The sequence below is a fragment of the Bidens hawaiensis genome, unplaced genomic scaffold (genome assembly GCF_021521415.1).
Source record: "Bidens hawaiensis isolate Kalapana, Puna unplaced genomic scaffold, B.hawaiensis_p1.1 tig00009139_1, whole genome shotgun sequence".
NCBI classification, from domain to species: Eukaryota; Viridiplantae; Streptophyta; class Magnoliopsida; order Asterales; family Asteraceae; genus Bidens; species Bidens hawaiensis.
The window spans coordinates 43971-63073 of record NW_027491672.1 but is presented as its reverse complement, the minus strand read 5'-3'; the positions used below and the strand labels follow the sequence as shown (position 1 = coordinate 63073).

Genomic DNA, 19103 nt, shown 5'->3' with positions numbered 1-19103 from the left:
TCGTCAAACACTTTTCATTGTTCATCTGTTAATGAACTTATAAGGCTGTGAGACTCATTTTGTAAAGTGATTGTGTCATACGAGAGTTCGTCAACAATTAAACGATTGTTTGAAGAAGCTATAGAATCGTGATCAGGATACGGCATAGTTTGAAATCTACGTAGGCTTGAGTTATTTCGAAGTAGGTACTTCTCAATCTCACACAAAGTTAAGTTCTTAATTTGAGTTTCTGGAAGTGATAAATCTGCAAAATTGTATTAATAAAATATAAACAATATTATATGAAGTACGTATATGAACAAAACATAAAAACGAAAAACCAAATTCATTAAGGATGGTAAAAATTGAAAATTTATAATTAATCTTCATTTGAAAGTATAATACGGTTCATATATTTTAGTACTGAATAACGAATTGGAGTACCTGGAATATTCAATATTCTTTGTTGTGTATAAATGTAACACCCCAACCCGGAACAGGCTAATGTGTTACTATTACAGATATCAAATCAACGCCACAATCCAAAATACAACAAAAATTAATGCAACCTACGTCATATTATTAAACAAAATGAATTAACTTTTAGAAGCTTGAACTTCATTTTTTTTTATCTCTCATCACTAAATTCCCAGAATCCCGGATTACCTGAAAACAAAATAAGAAAAACAAAACAAGAAAACACGGCTGAGCCAAAAATTGCCCAGTAACGGAAAGAACAATAGTATAGGTAAGGACAGACGTAAGAGAATAAATATACGAACTTCAATTCAAACTCGAAACCAACCCTTTTTACCTAAACATATACTTAATAAAATTCGGATGTATGATCCGACACTTGGCCAGAACATGGTCAAACGCATGCGGAAATATATCAGAACTATAACAAAAACACCCAGAGCCAGAAACATATAACTTGTAACATATAATGTGTGACGAGTAACATATAACGTGTAACATTTAACTGAACTATAATTTAATGCGAAACATAATCCGATACACGATCGGGACGTAATCTGAATATACTCAAATTTAATCAAATGCATATACACATATCAAAACGGACCAGAAATATAGCGAAACAAAATATAATTACTAAAATACACGACGATGATGTTAAAATAAATAGGTCGTGTAATACGGAAGCACCCAGAGCCTAAACAGAGGGGTACACAGCTAGCTAGTCCATGCACCAAGGAGACGGTGTGGGTGGCGTGCACACATTGTTCCATCTCAAACAGAAGTCAGGAGTCAGGAGTCAGGAGTCGGAGCTAAGATCGATCTATACGCCTCTAAGTGGCCAAGGTACTACATGAGTACTTTCAGAGACGCCGTGAACTTTGATTACGCACTGTCACGATAAGTGCCATGTCAGGAGTCAGGAGTCAGGAGTCGGAGCTAAGATCGATCTATACGCCTCTAAGTGGCCAAGGTACTACATGAGTACTTTCAGAGACGCCGTGAACTTTGATTACGCACTGTCACGATAAGTGCCATGTCGTTGACGCCCCAACGACAAGTCAGAAATGCTCGGGTAACAGAGTGCTAAAACTAAAAACATATAACTAAAATATATTATATAAAATAATTGAACTCAAAATATAACCGACACGTAACGAAAATCCGTACTACAAAGTAACGGAATAGATTCAATACTATTAGTAAACGAGAACAAAAGCCGCACTACGAAGTAACGGAATATAATTAATACTATTAGAGAAAGAAACCAGAAACCGTACTACCAAGTAACAGAATATAATTAATACTAAGAGTAACAAAAACAGAAACCGTACTATGAAGTAACAAGAAACAGAATCCGTACTACAAAGTAACGGAATAGAAATAGTACTAAGAGGAAACAAAAACAGAAACCGTACCTTGGTTTAGCAATCAAAGCAAAAAATGAACAAGTCGTCCATAACACGTATAAGAACCTATCATTTAGTTACATTTATATTACGAGTTAAACATATATAACTTAATTAAATTCGGCGACTCGTTAATTTTCCCGCGACGGCCACACTTATAAATCATGATCTATTAATAAAACTACTTGTCATATGATCGTTTTACTAATTATCCAAAAGTTTTAAGTTTTCAAAATATAAACATTTATATATATAACTTTGAATTACAAAAACCTTTTTTTTTTTTTGTCATGCAAGAAGTAGGATAACATGGCATAACTTTACTCAGAACACCAACCAATTCTTTATTTAACTAACACCTATAGTTTGAATATTCATAAATTCTTATTAGTTATGTTATGTTTAGTTTTAATTCTAACCAACACACACCCCTACATATATCCATACGTACATACTAATTACTCACGTGAATGAATTGGACACCAATTTGACAATAGAGTATGCACTATTATATCTTTTCATATGCTTAAATCCTATATCTAAGTTTATTACTTTCAACATCCTTACTTAGAGTGCCAAAATCCAAATATAAACAAACAGATCCCAACGAAAGTTAAAGAAAATTCCTTTGTTTAAGATCATCATTTAAAAACATTGATTCCGATTACACAAGTTTTCGTCGCGGGAACAAATTAACTAACAAGAGCAACTTATGTACTAGAACAAGTTAAATCATGTAAAAACCAGAAGCTAAGGATCGTAGCTATAACAGTTAGCCGAATAAAACTGAACGCGTTGTGAGAGCGGTGAACAAGACAACAATGATAATTCACCTTGACAGTTGCGCGGTAGGGCTGGTATCGTAGGATGGTAGAAAGACAAAGGGTGGCAGCTTAATAACGGGGTGGTATGCAGCGACGTCCTCCATGGAACATAAAGCCGAGGTCGGAAACACGGATTTTGAGAGCTGATTGATGAGCGAGTTTTTGTAACCAAAATAAGGGTTTGCAACCGTTTAAATAGTTTATTAATCATTAGAGATAATGCGAAATTCTTTCGGTAGTTATCAATGATTTCGTTGGAGCAGATACATCTTTATTCAATATCTTCCTTATCAATATGTGCTTCAAACGAGATTCTTAAATTCAAATATTATTATTTCAATTTTATCTATAACCACCACCCTTCTTCTTCTTATTATTATTATTATTATTATTATTATTATTATTATTATTATTATTCAGGTTATATATTATATAATTATTATATGATAAGTTATAACATTCATATCTAAAGTGTTGATTATTCATCATTAACGTTCTCAGTTCAAAGTGACCATAACACTTATTATTATTATTATTATTATTATTATTATTATTATTATTATTACTACAGATTACCCATGGACTATGTTAACCCAGCCCTTTCGTTCAAATCAATAAAAACAAACAGATAACATTAGCTCGATATTGTATATGAGTGTTACCTTAGATCGTAGCTACAACGACGTAGGCGGTTTTTGACTTTCGGCAACAACAGGTTGCCGCGGTGGTGAAGACCTCACGTGTACGAGCAGGGAGCGGAAGTTAGCGTTGGTTGTCTGGCTACCACCGGCGACGGCGAGAACCCGTGTAGCGGTGGCTGTGATGTCAGCGGTTTCTCCGGCTAGTTGCAGGGCGGCGGCGGCGGTGTATACGGCAGAGAGAAAAGGCTAAGATTTAAGGTTTTTGGATCCATGAAAATCGTTGGAATGTTATCGTATATATATATTAAACGAGTTTGAAACAAAATCAAATCCTGATATAATCGTATCGTTTGTTGTTCACGTTTTCACCTGAAAGAATACGTAAGTGTGTATGCTTCAATTTGTGTTTTAGGAATTGTTAAAACTGGTCCTTGAACTTATCTCAACTAATTCAAACATTTACAATTTAACCCATTGTGTTTAACCATCTTGAACATCTTATTATTATTTGATATTAAATATAGCATTATTATGTAACTCATGATTTTTCGTTTATTAACAGTTTATCGGTTTATCAATTTTCTAACAATCGACATTTATTATTTTATTGTTTTGAATTTTAGTATATTACAATACTACCTCCCTTAAAAGAATTTCGTCCTCGAAATTGCATAATGGAAACAAGTAAATTCAAATATAACGAAGACCGAACCGAATGTAAACTTCATAAATTCAGATATGCGAATACAAGACACTAAAACTTCGGATTTCCTGAAACGACAGATAAACAGAGATTGAACTTGAGAAATCAAAATTTATACAAAATCAAACCGATTTAACCGGATTACGGGGTACTATGACGTAAACAATAAAAAAAATATTGGAACGGGGTCGCAAACATGAGTTTTGCATTCAAAGTGGTTTTATGTTAATAAAGTCGTATAAACCTATAACTATATAATGGCAAACTTGTGACAAGGTCAGATTGGCGTATTCAAAGAAATATTAATATGCAAAATAAGATTGTAGTAGCACTCATGCGTACGTATAAATTCACGGTTACATTTGCGACGTGCAATCGTTAATTTACTTTACAGTGTCTTTACGGATTCAGAAAGACATTAATCTACATCATAGGAATTCAATAGCACACATATGTAACTGTAAATTCACCATTACGTTGATCAAGTGTAATCGTCAATTTACTTTACAGTAGTGTCATAATTGTCCACCCATAATGCATCTCAAAGTCCTAGCTATGATTACAAAGAAATAACGTTGCGATGACAAACAAATTATGAAAGATGTCGGTTACTTAAAGGTGTTTACTAACACCAAGTCTCATATTTATTTAGATTATAGGTCCTGCGGAATATGTCTCGAGGCATACGAGGTAGCAAGGTCTAAATCGAGTGTAAAGAGGGTTAGTCAAAGTCATGATCTCTTTGGTGGCTTCAAACAATGTCTTCGGAAGTCACTTCTTAAGTCATAGAGTGCAAGCGGTGGAGAAGACAGAATAACTTAACTCATTGTACTTGACTAATTTATAAGGTTGAAAAGACGCCTATTGCTAACAACGACGGTTTTCTTACTGACATTGGGAAAATCACAGAATGATGAATAATGACAGGAAACATGAAACCCTAACCCAACGTCTACCCATTTCCTCACAGGTTTTACTTTTAGGTTTAAGTTTTCTACAGGAAAGAGCCTTTGCTCTGATACCATAACTGTAACACCCCAACCCGGAACAGGCTAACGTGTTACTATTACAGATATCAAATCAACGCCACAATCCAAAATACAACAAAAATTAATGCAACATACGTCATATTATTAAACAAAATGAATTAACTTTTAGAAGCTTGAACTTCATTTTTTTTTATCTCTCATCACTAAATTCCCAGAATCCCGGATTACCTGAAAACAAAATAAGAAAAACAAAACAAGAAAACACAGCTGAGCCAAAAATTGCCCAGTAACGGAAAGAACAATAGTATAGGTAAGGACAGACGTAAGAGAATAAATATACGAACTTCAATTCAAACTCGAAACCAACCCTTTTTACCTAAACATATACTTAATAAAATTCGGATGTATGATCCGACACTTGGCCAGAACATGGTCAAACGCATGCGGAAATATATCAGAACTATAACAAAAACACCCAGAGCCAGAAACATATAACTTGTAACATATAATGTGTGACGAGTAACATATAACGTGTAACATTTAACTGAACTATAATTTAATGCGAAACATAATCCGATACACGATCGGGACGTAATCTGAATATACTCAAATTTAATCAAATGCATATACACATATCAAAACGGACCAGAAATATAGCGAAACAAAATATAATTACTAAAATACACGACGATGATGTTAAAATAAATAGGTCGTGTAATACGGAAGCACCCAGAGCCTAAACAGAGGGGTACACAGCTAGCTAGTCCATGCACCAAGGAGACGGTGTGGGTGGCGTGCACACATTGTTCCATCTCAAACAGAAGTCAGGAGTCAGGAGTCAGGAGTCGGAGCTAAGATCGATCTATACGCCTCTAAGTGGCCAAGGTACTACATGAGTACTTTCAGAGACGCCGTGAACTTTGATTACGCACTGTCACGATAAGTGCCATGTCAGGAGTCAGGAGTCAGGAGTCGGAGCTAAGATCGATCTATACGCCTCTAAGTGGCCAAGGTACTACATGAGTACTTTCAGAGACGCCGTGAACTTTGATTACGCACTGTCACGATAAGTGCCATGTCGTTGACGCCCCAACGACAAGTCAGAAATGCTCGGGTAACAGAGTGCTAAAACTAAAAACATATAACTAAAATATATTATATAAAATAATTGAACTCAAAATATAACCGACACGTAACGAAAATCCGTACTACAAAGTAACGGAATAGATTCAATACTATTAGTAAACGAGAACAAAAGCCGCACTACGAAGTAACGGAATATAATTAATACTATTAGAGAAAGAAACCAGAAACCGTACTACCAAGTAACAGAATATAATTAATACTAAGAGTAACAAAAACAGAAACCGTACTATGAAGTAACAAGAAACAGAATCCGTACTACAAAGTAACGGAATAGAAATAGTACTAAGAGGAAACAAAAACAGAAACCGTACCTTGGTTTAGCAATCAAAGCAAAAAATGAACAAGTCGTCCATAACACGTATAAGAACCTATCATTTAGTTACATTTATATTACGAGTTAAACATATATAACTTAATTAAATTCGGCGACTCGTTAATTTTCCCGCGACGGCCACACTTATAAATCATGATCTATTAATAAAACTACTTGTCATATGATCGTTTTACTAATTATCCAAAAGTTTTAAGTTTTCAAAATATAAACATTTATATATATAACTTTGAATTACAAAAACCTTTTTTTTTTTTTGTCATGCAAGAAGTAGGATAACATGGCATAACTTTACTCAGAACACCAACCAATTCTTTATTTAACTAACACCTATAGTTTGAATATTCATAAATTCTTATTAGTTATGTTATGTTTAGTTTTAATTCTAACCAACACACACCCCTACATATATCCATACGTACATACTAATTACTCACGTGAATGAATTGGACACCAATTTGACAATAGAGTATGCACTATTATATCTTTTCATATGCTTAAATCCTATATCTAAGTTTATTACTTTCAACATCCTTACTTAGAGTGCCAAAATCCAAATATAAACAAACAGATCCCAACGAAAGTTAAAGAAAATTCCTTTGTTTAAGATCATCATTTAAAAACATTGATTCCGATTACACAAGTTTTCGTCGCGGGAACAAATTAACTAACAAGAGCAACTTATGTACTAGAACAAGTTAAATCATGTAAAAACCAGAAGCTAAGGATCGTAGCTATAACAGTTAGCCGAATAAAACTGAACGCGTTGTGAGAGCGGTGAACAAGACAACAATGATAATTCACCTTGACAGTTGCGCGGTAGGGCTGGTATCGTAGGATGGTAGAAAGACAAAGGGTGGCAGCTTAATAACGGGGTGGTATGCAGCGACGTCCTCCATGGAACATAAAGCCGAGGTCGGAAACACGGATTTTGAGAGCTGATTGATGAGCGAGTTTTTGTAACCAAAATAAGGGTTTGCAACCGTTTAAATAGTTTATTAATCATTAGAGATAATGCGAAATTCTTTCGGTAGTTATCAATGATTTCGTTGGAGCAGATACATCTTTATTCAATATCTTCCTTATCAATATGTGCTTCAAACGAGATTCTTAAATTCAAATATTATTATTTCAATTTTATCTATAACCACCACCCTTCTTCTTATTATTATTATTATTATTATTATTATTATTATTATTATTATTATTATTATTCAGGTTATATATTATATAATTATTATATGATAAGTTATAACATTCATATCTAAAGTGTTGATTATTCATCATTAACGTTCTCAGTTCAAAGTGACCATAACACTTATTATTATTATTATTATTATTATTATTATTATTATTATTATTATTATTATTACTACAGATTACCCATGGACTATGTTAACCCAGCCCTTTCGTTCAAATCAATAAAAACAAACAGATAACATTAGCTCGATATTGTATATGAGTGTTACCTTAGATCGTAGCTACAACGACGTAGGCGGTTTTTGACTTTCGGCAACAACAGGTTGCCGCGGTGGTGAAGACCTCACGTGTACGAGCACGGAGCGGAAGTTAGCGTTGGTTGTCTGGCTACCACCGGCGACGGCGAGAACCCGTGTAGCGGTGGCTGTGATGTCAGCGGTTTCTCCGGCTAGTTGCAGGGCGGCGGCGGCGGTGTATACGGCAGAGAGAAAAGGCTAAGATTTAAGGTTTTTGGATCCATGAAAATCGTTGGAATGTTATCGTATATATATATTAAACGAGTTTGAAACAAAATCAAATCCTGATATAATCGTATCGTTTGTTGTTCACGTTTTCACCTGAAAGAATACGTAAGTGTGTATGCTTCAATTTGTGTTTTAGGAATTGTTAAAACTGGTCCTTGAACTTATCTCAACTAATTCAAACATTTACAATTTAACCCATTGTGTTTAACCATCTTGAACATCTTATTATTATTTGATATTAAATATAGCATTATTATGTAACTCATGATTTTTCGTTTATTAACAGTTTATCGGTTTATCAATTTTCTAACAATCGACATTTATTATTTTATTGTTTTGAATTTTAGTATATTACAATACTACCTCCCTTAAAAGAATTTCGTCCTCGAAATTGCATAATGGAAACAAGTAAATTCAAATATAACGAAGACCGAACCGAATGTAAACTTCATAAATTCAGATATGCGAATACAAGACACTAAAACTTCGGATTTCCTGAAACGACAGATAAACAGAGATTGAACTTGAGAAATCAAAATTTATACAAAATCAAACCGATTTAACCGGATTACGGGGTACTATGACGTAAACAATAAAAAAAATATTGGAACGGGGTCGCAAACATGAGTTTTGCATTCAAAGTGGTTTTATGTTAATAAAGTCGTATAAACCTATAACTATATAATGGCAAACTTGTGACAAGGTCAGATTGGCGTATTCAAAGAAATATTAATATGCAAAATAAGATTGTAGTAGCACTCATGCGTACGTATAAATTCACGGTTACATTTGCGACGTGCAATCGTTAATTTACTTTACAGTGTCTTTACGGATTCAGAAAGACATTAATCTACATCATAGGAATTCAATAGCACACATATGTAACTGTAAATTCACCATTACGTTGATCAAGTGTAATCGTCAATTTACTTTACAGTAGTGTCATAATTGTCCACCCATAATGCATCTCAAAGTCCTAGCTATGATTACAAAGAAATAACGTTGCGATGACAAACAAATTATGAAAGATGTCGGTTACTTAAAGGTGTTTACTAACACCAAGTCTCATATTTATTTAGATTATAGGTCCTGCGGAATATGTCTCGAGGCATACGAGGTAGCAAGGTCTAAATCGAGTGTAAAGAGGGTTAGTCAAAGTCATGATCTCTTTGGTGGCTTCAAACAATGTCTTCGGAAGTCACTTCTTAAGTCATAGAGTGCAAGCGGTGGAGAAGACAGAATAACTTAACTCATTGTACTTGACTAATTTATAAGGTTGAAAAGACGCCTATTGCTAAAAACGACGGTTTTCTTACTGACATTGGGAAAATCACAGAATGATGAATAATGACAGGAAACATGAAACCCTAACCCAACGTCTACCCATTTCCTCACAGGTTTTACTTTTAGGTTTAAGTTTTCTACAGGAAAGAGCCTTTGCTCTGATACCATAACTGTAACACCCCAACCCGGAACAGGCTAACGTGTTACTATTACAGATATCAAATCAACGCCACAATCCAAAATACAACAAAAATTAATGCAACATACGTCATATTATTAAACAAAATGAATTAACTTTTAGAAGCTTGAACTTCATTTTTTTTTATCTCTCATCACTAAATTCCCAGAATCCCGGATTACCTGAAAACAAAATAAGAAAAACAAAACAAGAAAACACGGCTGAGCCAAAAATTGCCCAGTAACGGAAAGAACAATAGTATAGGTAAGGACAGACGTAAGAGAATAAATATACGAACTTCAATTCAAACTCGAAACCAACCCTTTTTACCTAAACATATACTTAATAAAATTCGGATGTATGATCCGACACTTGGCCAGAACATGGTCAAACGCATGCGGAAATATATCAGAACTATAACAAAAACACCCAGAGCCAGAAACATATAACTTGTAACATATAATGTGTGACGAGTAACATATAACGTGTAACATTTAACTGAACTATAATTTAATGCGAAACATAATCCGATACACGATCGGGACGTAATCTGAATATACTCAAATTTAATCAAATGCATATACACATATCAAAACGGACCAGAAATATAGCGAAACAAAATATAATTACTAAAATACACGACGATGATGTTAAAATAAATAGGTCGTGTAATACGGAAGCACCCAGAGCCTAAACAGAGGGGTACACAGCTAGCTAGTCCATGCACCAAGGAGACGGTGTGGGTGGCGTGCACACATTGTTCCATCTCAAACAGAAGTCAGGAGTCAGGAGTCAGGAGTCGGAGCTAAGATCGATCTATACGCCTCTAAGTGGCCAAGGTACTACATGAGTACTTTCAGAGACGCCGTGAACTTTGATTACGCACTGTCACGATAAGTGCCATGTCAGGAGTCAGGAGTCAGGAGTCGGAGCTAAGATCGATCTATACGCCTCTAAGTGGCCAAGGTACTACATGAGTACTTTCAGAGACGCCGTGAACTTTGATTACGCACTGTCACGATAAGTGCCATGTCGTTGACGCCCCAACGACAAGTCAGAAATGCTCGGGTAACAGAGTGCTAAAACTAAAAACATATAACTAAAATATATTATATAAAATAATTGAACTCAAAATATAACCGACACGTAACGAAAATCCGTACTACAAAGTAACGGAATAGATTCAATACTATTAGTAAACGAGAACAAAAGCCGCACTACGAAGTAACGGAATATAATTAATACTATTAGAGAAAGAAACCAGAAACCGTACTACCAAGTAACAGAATATAATTAATACTAAGAGTAACAAAAACAGAAACCGTACTATGAAGTAACAAGAAACAGAATCCGTACTACAAAGTAACGGAATAGAAATAGTACTAAGAGGAAACAAAAACAGAAACCGTACCTTGGTTTAGCAATCAAAGCAAAAAATGAACAAGTCGTCCATAACACGTATAAGAACCTATCATTTAGTTACATTTATATTACGAGTTAAACATATATAACTTAATTAAATTCGGCGACTCGTTAATTTTCCCGCGACGGCCACACTTATAAATCATGATCTATTAATAAAACTACTTGTCATATGATCGTTTTACTAATTATCCAAAAGTTTTAAGTTTTCAAAATATAAACATTTATATATATAACTTTGAATTACAAAAACCTTTTTTTTTTTTGTCATGCAAGAAGTAGGATAACATGGCATAACTTTACTCAGAACACCAACCAATTCTTTATTTAACTAACACCTATAGTTTGAATATTCATAAATTCTTATTAGTTATGTTATGTTTAGTTTTAATTCTAACCAACACACACCCCTACATATATCCATACGTACATACTAATTACTCACGTGAATGAATTGGACACCAATTTGACAATAGAGTATGCACTATTATATCTTTTCATATGCTTAAATCCTATATCTAAGTTTATTACTTTCAACATCCTTACTTAGAGTGCCAAAATCCAAATATAAACAAACAGATCCCAACGAAAGTTAAAGAAAATTCCTTTGTTTAAGATCATCATTTAAAAACATTGATTCCGATTACACAAGTTTTCGTCGCGGGAACAAATTAACTAACAAGAGCAACTTATGTACTAGAACAAGTTAAATCATGTAAAAACCAGAAGCTAAGGATCGTAGCTATAACAGGTAGCCGAATAAAACTGAACGCGTTGTGAGAGCGGTGAACAAGACAACAATGATAATTCACCTTGACAGTTGCGCGGTAGGGCTGGTATCGTAGGATGGTAGAAAGACAAAGGGTGGCAGCTTAATAACGGGGTGGTATGCAGCGACGTCCTCCATGGAACATAAAGCCGAGGTCGGAAACACGGATTTTGAGAGCTGATTGATGAGCGAGTTTTTGTAACCAAAATAAGGGTTTGCAACCGTTTAAATAGTTTATTAATCATTAGAGATAATGCGAAATTCTTTCGGTAGTTATCAATGATTTCGTTGGAGCAGATACATCTTTATTCAATATCTTCCTTATCAATATGTGCTTCAAACGAGATTCTTAAATTCAAATATTATTATTTCAATTTATCTATAACCACCACCCTTATTATTATTATTATTATTATTATTATTATTATTCATGTTATATATTATATAATTATTATATGATAAGTTATAACATTCATATCTAAAGTGTTGATTATTCATCATTAACGTTCTCAGTTCAAAGTGACCATAACACTTATTATTATTATTATTATTATTATTATTATTATTATTATTATTATTATTATTATTACTACAGATTACCCATGGACTATGTTAACCCAGCCCTTTCGTTCAAATCAATAAAAACAAACAGATAACATTAGCTCGATATTGTATATGAGTGTTACCTTAGATCGTAGCTACAACGACGTAGGCGGTTTTTGACTTTCGGCAACAACAGGTTGCCGCGGTGGTGAAGACCTCACGTGTACGAGCAGGGAGCGGAAGTTAGCGTTGGTTGTCTGGCTACCACCGGCGACGGCGAGAACCCGTGTAGCGGTGGCTGTGATGTCAGCGGTTTCTCCGGCTAGTTGCAGGGCGGCGGCGGCGGTGTATACGGCAGAGAGAAAAGGCTAAGATTTAAGGTTTTTGGATCCATGAAAATCGTTGGAATGTTATCGTATATATATATTAAACGAGTTTGAAACAAAATCAAATCCTGATATAATCGTATCGTTTGTTGTTCACGTTTTCACCTGAAAGAATACGTAAGTGTGTATGCTTCAATTTGTGTTTTAGGAATTGTTAAAACTGGTCCTTGAACTTATCTCAACTAATTAAAACATTTACAATTTAACCCATTGTGTTTAACCATCTTGAACATCTTATTATTATTTGATATTAAATATAGCATTATTATGTAACTCATGATTTTTCGTTTATTAACAGTTTATCGGTTTATCAATTTTCTAACAATCGACATTTATTATTTTATTGTTTCGAATTTTAGTATATTACAGTAAATAATGCCATCTGATAGATATTCCCATGTTTTTTCCCACACAAAATCAGGTCTAGAAAGAGAGCCAGACAATAACATTGATCCAAATAAAGCACGAAGATAATAACCAGAACCGGATGCACTCGCCTCCTTAATTGCTTCGATATATTCCATGTCATCATCGAGTAGTCCACATGCATAGCAAGCATCTCTAAATGTAGGATATGTCTGGCCATCTACCGTTCGAATATCATCAAAAGATTTTGGTCCTTTGACTTTGTTTAGAAGAATTCTTAAGAAATACGCCTCACCGAGAGACGGAGAAACTTGATGAATTCTTCCAATTGAAAAACCCTGCTTTCGTCGTTCCCACTTTCGTTGTTCAAGTTTCCAAACAAACTTAGTAGGAAATTCAACATAAGTAAGGTTTCGTGCTTCGTCATTAATTTGGTTACACAACATCCAAGCTGAAAACATTGATGAAGAAACTGATGGTTTGTTAAGGACATCATCAATATCATCATCGGGCCCGTACGTAACCTGTTGTTGACCAGGGAGATGGAAAGGAAGCCTAATTACTGAAGGCGAGTTGTAATGTACTTCAAATGCAAATATCCTCCATGCTGCTTCACACGCAGAAAGGTATCGACAATCATAATATTCTCTAATTTCATCTCTTGCTTTATCTTGATCATCTTGATTGTCAGCGTCTACAACAGCAACTGTAGCCCTGTCAGGACCTTTGTTAATGTATTTGAATAAATACTTTATGGATGCAGCCTGATTTACACCACTCAACGTTAATATGTGCTTGATATCTTTTCAGAAGCGTTTTATTAAATGGCATGACACTCCTGTTGTCTAAGTCCACAGCAGACTTTTTAACTGTGCATCCAGAATCTCTTCTTCTGTATATAGGATAACCATTTGAATCAATAGAATTGTGAGGTGTAAACTTTTTAGGGAACTTTTTAGAACACCTTCTATTAATCATGCATGAACAGTTCATGTTATCATAACCACAAGGACCATGCATCATGAATTCACTCACAAGGGAATATAATTCATGATCTTCCTTCTTGTCTGGAATCTCGGCCGAAATAAACGGGTCAATATGATCAACGGTAGGAAGCTTGTGATCAGCATGCATAAATAAACATATATGGGCATGAGGCAACCCACGCTTTTGAAACTCTACGGTATAAACAACTACATAAAAAATGAATATTATTAATGTTCGATATAAATAAAGTTGCTAAAAAGAAGACTATGTTTAACAAATACTATTATATTAAGTAAATAATAAAGTAAATCACCTGCTTGAACCTTTCCCGGAACTTCGTCTTTTTTTAAGTCTTTGATTATTGCATCAAGCTTAACTTTAAATAATCTACACATGATGTCAGGCCTGTCTTCAGGATTAATGGTGGTACTATTCAGGAATCTTTTAACTTCAGGCCTTTTAGGATTGCATGTTATAGTTATGAAAAAATCTGGATATCCATACCACCTACAAATAGCCATGGCATCTAGGTAGTTTTGCATCATGTACCGAGAACCTCCGGTAAAAGATGAAGGTAATATCACACGTTGACCAACGCGGGACATGTCTTGGTTTTTGGTGTTTTTTAAGTTATGAATATTCTCATATGACTCACATCTAAGAACCTTTTGTTTTTTACGAATGTAGTTGAGTCTTTCGGTTTCAATCATTGTGTATATATCAACTAACTGTTGTTGAAAAAGTCTTCTTCCATTCAGAGGCAATGAGAAAATATTTGGCCTATCTTGAATTCTGTACGCAAAAAATTCTCTCATGGTGCAGTTTGGCCGTTTACTTTTTTGTAAGCTTCTAAAATCTCTATGAGGGATGTCAACCGTGTAACAATCATCACCGTAAATATAGAAAAGTGGATATTGAAGAGGAACGTATGAAGGATGCAATTCACTTATATGCTTTAGACTTCCCGTTTTAGTTTCAACAATAATGTCTCGAGGCTCAATATTACCAATATCACCAACAATCAGCGCAGCAACTTCAGAAGAACTCGGCAAGTTGTATGTTCTTCCATCTTGTTGTCTTCTTCCAATAAGACGCAACTTAAGGTTAGCATGAGGATTTTCTTGAAAACGATCTCTTGCCATCCTATAAGATTTCACCAGCTCATTATGAGAATCTAACATACGCTGTAGATCCTTTATTATCTCAAGATCTAGCAAGTTGGAACCTCTTGTAGATTGTTTTTTTGATTGACTGGTAGGAATAAGAATATTCGTTTGTCATTATTTAAAAAAATGACATAATGTCAAATGTGTAAAAATAGTGAATTAATTGAGTTAATACATACCTAAATAAGCATTGTCTATTTGAGACTTCATTTTCCGTGTCATATATGTATAGTTGCGAAAACTTTTGTTTTGATCCATTCTCTGGCAAAAGACTTCCAATAGAATGATAATTCTGACCGCTAATCCTAAACACGAATGGAGCGTTACCTCTATTAATGGAGGAATCAACCTTTCCGCCCATTGATGTAAACGCGAACATAGAATTGTAGCGTCTAATGTTCTTTAAGAAAAACTTGCTTTTAGGACCAACATTGCTAAATAGATCTTTGTAAGCTGGCGGAGCATCTTTAAATTCAGGTAGCTCGACCTTACCGTAACCACAACATAGGAAATAAGTTGTTTTTCCTTTTTTTTTCCTATTCCACCCTCATTTTTCCACAATTTTGCATGGCATAATTCACATATAAGATTCTGATCACCATGATCCAAGTAATCTGTTAAATTAACTGGTGGTCAAAAAATGTATGTGCATTATTAATTGGAATTGTTGTATTATAAGTACCTGTTGAGATTCCTTTGAATGGGTCTTTAACCAAAACTTCGACATCAACTTCTTCATCTGACGTCAAGTCAAGCATAGGTATAGGATTTGTAATCCGCGAGTTACTTATTAGTTTACGCTTTCCTGATGATAACTTTGTTAAAGAAGTAGATGCACAATTGCTGGATGCCATGATAGGTGAAGAAATATAAACTCGACGAGTATCACATAATGAGGTAGACCTGTTGTTTTTGGAAGTAGATGCCCCTGGGGAAAAAATTAAGATTTAAAATATGGTAACATGAGCAAGTTGATAATAATTGATATTATCGTTTATGTTTAAATTATGAAAAATAACCAGTAAACGGGTATCTTACCACTATTGATATCACCTAATGAAGTTGGATTCTTTGTATTTTCATGAAAAGTTTGCAAACTGCTTTGATTTGTAATCATTGTATTTGGTGTCCCATTTTCTTTGCCCTGTGTAATTGATGTAGAATTTATTGATGACGAAAAAGGTTTATTAGACTTTTGGGTGTTAGGAGCAATATTAGATCTCCTGCTATCTAGAAGTAGCTTTCTTGATTTCCTGGCCTCTGAAGCATTTAACTTACGAACGTCGGCTGAAGATATAGCGGTTCTTTGCATGTCCCCTACATAAAGAAAATAATTGTAGAAATGTTGTTCTACACGGACAAATTTAAATTTTCTGAATTACAAAAATGAACGTAATATAATACAAATTGAAAACTTACAATTTGAAGCATGACCGTTGACAGGCGCTTTAGAGGATGATGCACTTTCAGGAGTGTTGCTTTTAGACATTTCCTTGTATAATAGAGTGCAAATAGAAGTATAAGAAATAGATTTACAAAGTAAAAAACAACTATTTAATGTTATCTATTGATTTTATAATATCGATAAATTAAAATGTTTTTGTAATATGACTTCGTGTTTTAAAATTACATATACAATTTCATTGAGCATTTACAGTTGAAAACTTGAAATTCATGCTAATGACGTAAAGACAAGGAAAATAGTTTGTAGATATTACAAAGTACAAAAGTTTTATATCTAATACGAAACTATAATAATTATGTTATATATATATATGTGTGTGTATATATATATATTAAAAATTAAACTTGTATTTGTGTTTTAAATCTATTGTAGTTAAGGACAGATTGTATATTTTTTTAAAGGTAAAACGTGTATAAATGACTTGAAAAAAATCGATGCTAAAAACTAAACACATTCCCAGTTTAGACGGATTGAAACTTATAGCAGTGGGAGCAAGGAATTATTTACTTGAACAATATTGGATTTATTGATATGTAGATCTACTTTCCTGAATTTTACCGCCTCTGAAGCATTTGCATAACGAACGTTGTTTACATAAGCTGTAAAAAATAAAAAAAATAAAATAAACATATTATTAGATGATGAGTTAAGTTTAACATAAGTAACAAATAAATTTATTTACCATTAGAAATGTCAGATAAAGTAGTTCTTTGCATGTCCCTTACAAAAGAAAAGAAAAAAAAAGATAAAAAGTTGTTGTAAGGGTTATATAATACAAAATGGAAATCTTACCATTTGAAGAATCGCCGGTGTGTGACGCTTTAGAGGAAGATGAAATTTGAGGGGTTTTCCTTTTAGCCATGTCCTTGTATATCTATAAGGTGCAAATATAATTAAAGTCAACAGTATGCAGTCAAAGACTTTATATTTAGAGGTGATGAGATTCCACCGTTTGTATTACACGATTGAGCTTAATTAGAATACAAAACCTTAAAAGTTATAAAATCGAAAAAGGATTTATTAGTACTATATTTTTAACAGTTTAGATGGTATTGGTTAATAAATGCCACTAAAAAAGGTATTTATTTAATTCTTATTATTGTTAATTAATCTTTGTTTTGTTATAGCATATGCATGCAATCATACGGAAGCATAAAATCAATAAAAAAGCCTTTTTTTATATAGGTAACATATGGGTATTTTAGTGACATGAGGACTTAAATATTTCTTCTTCTAATTTAGGTCTAGAGTGTTATTTGTGCAAAAACACTACGCACACGAGATATGTAGGAATGCGTGTTTGTTTTATAACTTTTATTTTTAGATATCAGATATATGATCAAAGAAAAGAAATAGAATATTATTATTAACATGTATCAATTAGAAAAAATATAATAAAATTCTAATTTGTCTTGTAACATATTAAATTTGTTATGTGAAATTGCATATATTTATAGGATTATTCGTCCGAATAGACTCACATCATTAACCACTTACAACGATGAAAAGTTATCACAACTCTAAATGCCTAACAAATAATTATATGCATATATACGACAACTGAATATAGTTGTTTTTGAAGCATAACGTAGTGTTATAATGGTCTATGGTGTGCCCTTGATTGGTGTAAAAGCCAAGAAAATAAGAGCAACCAAGATTACAACCGGAATCAAGAGGAGCAGTTGCGGTGGCAATACCAACGGTAGAACAACCAACATGAATGCCTAACTTATTTAATGTATAAAGTATTTATTATGAAATATAACATTTTACTAAATAAAAATAAAAGAGTAATGAATTAGTTACTTGAATGACGAACTTTGGTGTAGTAATATGATAAAATATCACACCCGGTAGAGAAGAGCTTTGTGGAACACTCTGTGTAGAGAAAAGCTTTGTGGAACACTTTGTTTATTAAAGAATATAAAGCAAGGGCAAACAGTTTACATATATATGCTATTTAAAGTTGAAATTAGTTAGGTAAACTTTTCCATATAGGCTTACGTTAGGTAACAAAATTATTTGATATGACAAACATATTCTTTTATGTTAACAAAAATAGATTAAATTTAAAAGTTAAAAATCAATCTATGCCCATGATTTACGTTAGTAAATTTTGTCCTTAATTAAAACAATTATAAATTGGGGTAAATATATATTTATATAAGTCAAAAGTTAACATAGATAATGGGATAAACCAGTCAACCTAAAAAAGTATATATTTAAAATTAATTTACCTAATTAAAGAATTATTGAATGGGCGTATATTAGTCCGAATCTTTAGCTGCCGGAGTATTGAATTTTCATCATCATA

The 19103-nt window shown here is 33.5% G+C and overlaps 2 protein-coding genes across 2 annotated transcripts in view; one reads left to right on the top strand and one right to left on the bottom strand.

Annotated features, from left to right (window-relative positions):
- Positions 1–19103, top strand: part of LOC143531292 (putative WRKY transcription factor 53) — a 31676-nt gene that overhangs the window by 1997 nt on the left and 10576 nt on the right. The gene's annotated exons all lie outside the window — the stretch shown is intronic.
- Positions 15–17651, bottom strand: LOC143531251 (uncharacterized). The gene is made up of 10 exons (XM_077026587.1): positions 17582–17651; positions 17297–17388; positions 16744–16816; positions 16363–16641; positions 16007–16252; positions 15504–15870; positions 14472–15301; positions 14042–14364; positions 13173–13935; positions 15–244 (listed from the first exon to the last, which is right to left on the bottom strand). The coding sequence occupies exons 1-10, from the start codon at positions 17649–17651 to the stop codon at positions 15–17; spliced, it is 3273 nt and encodes a 1090-aa protein (XP_076882702.1).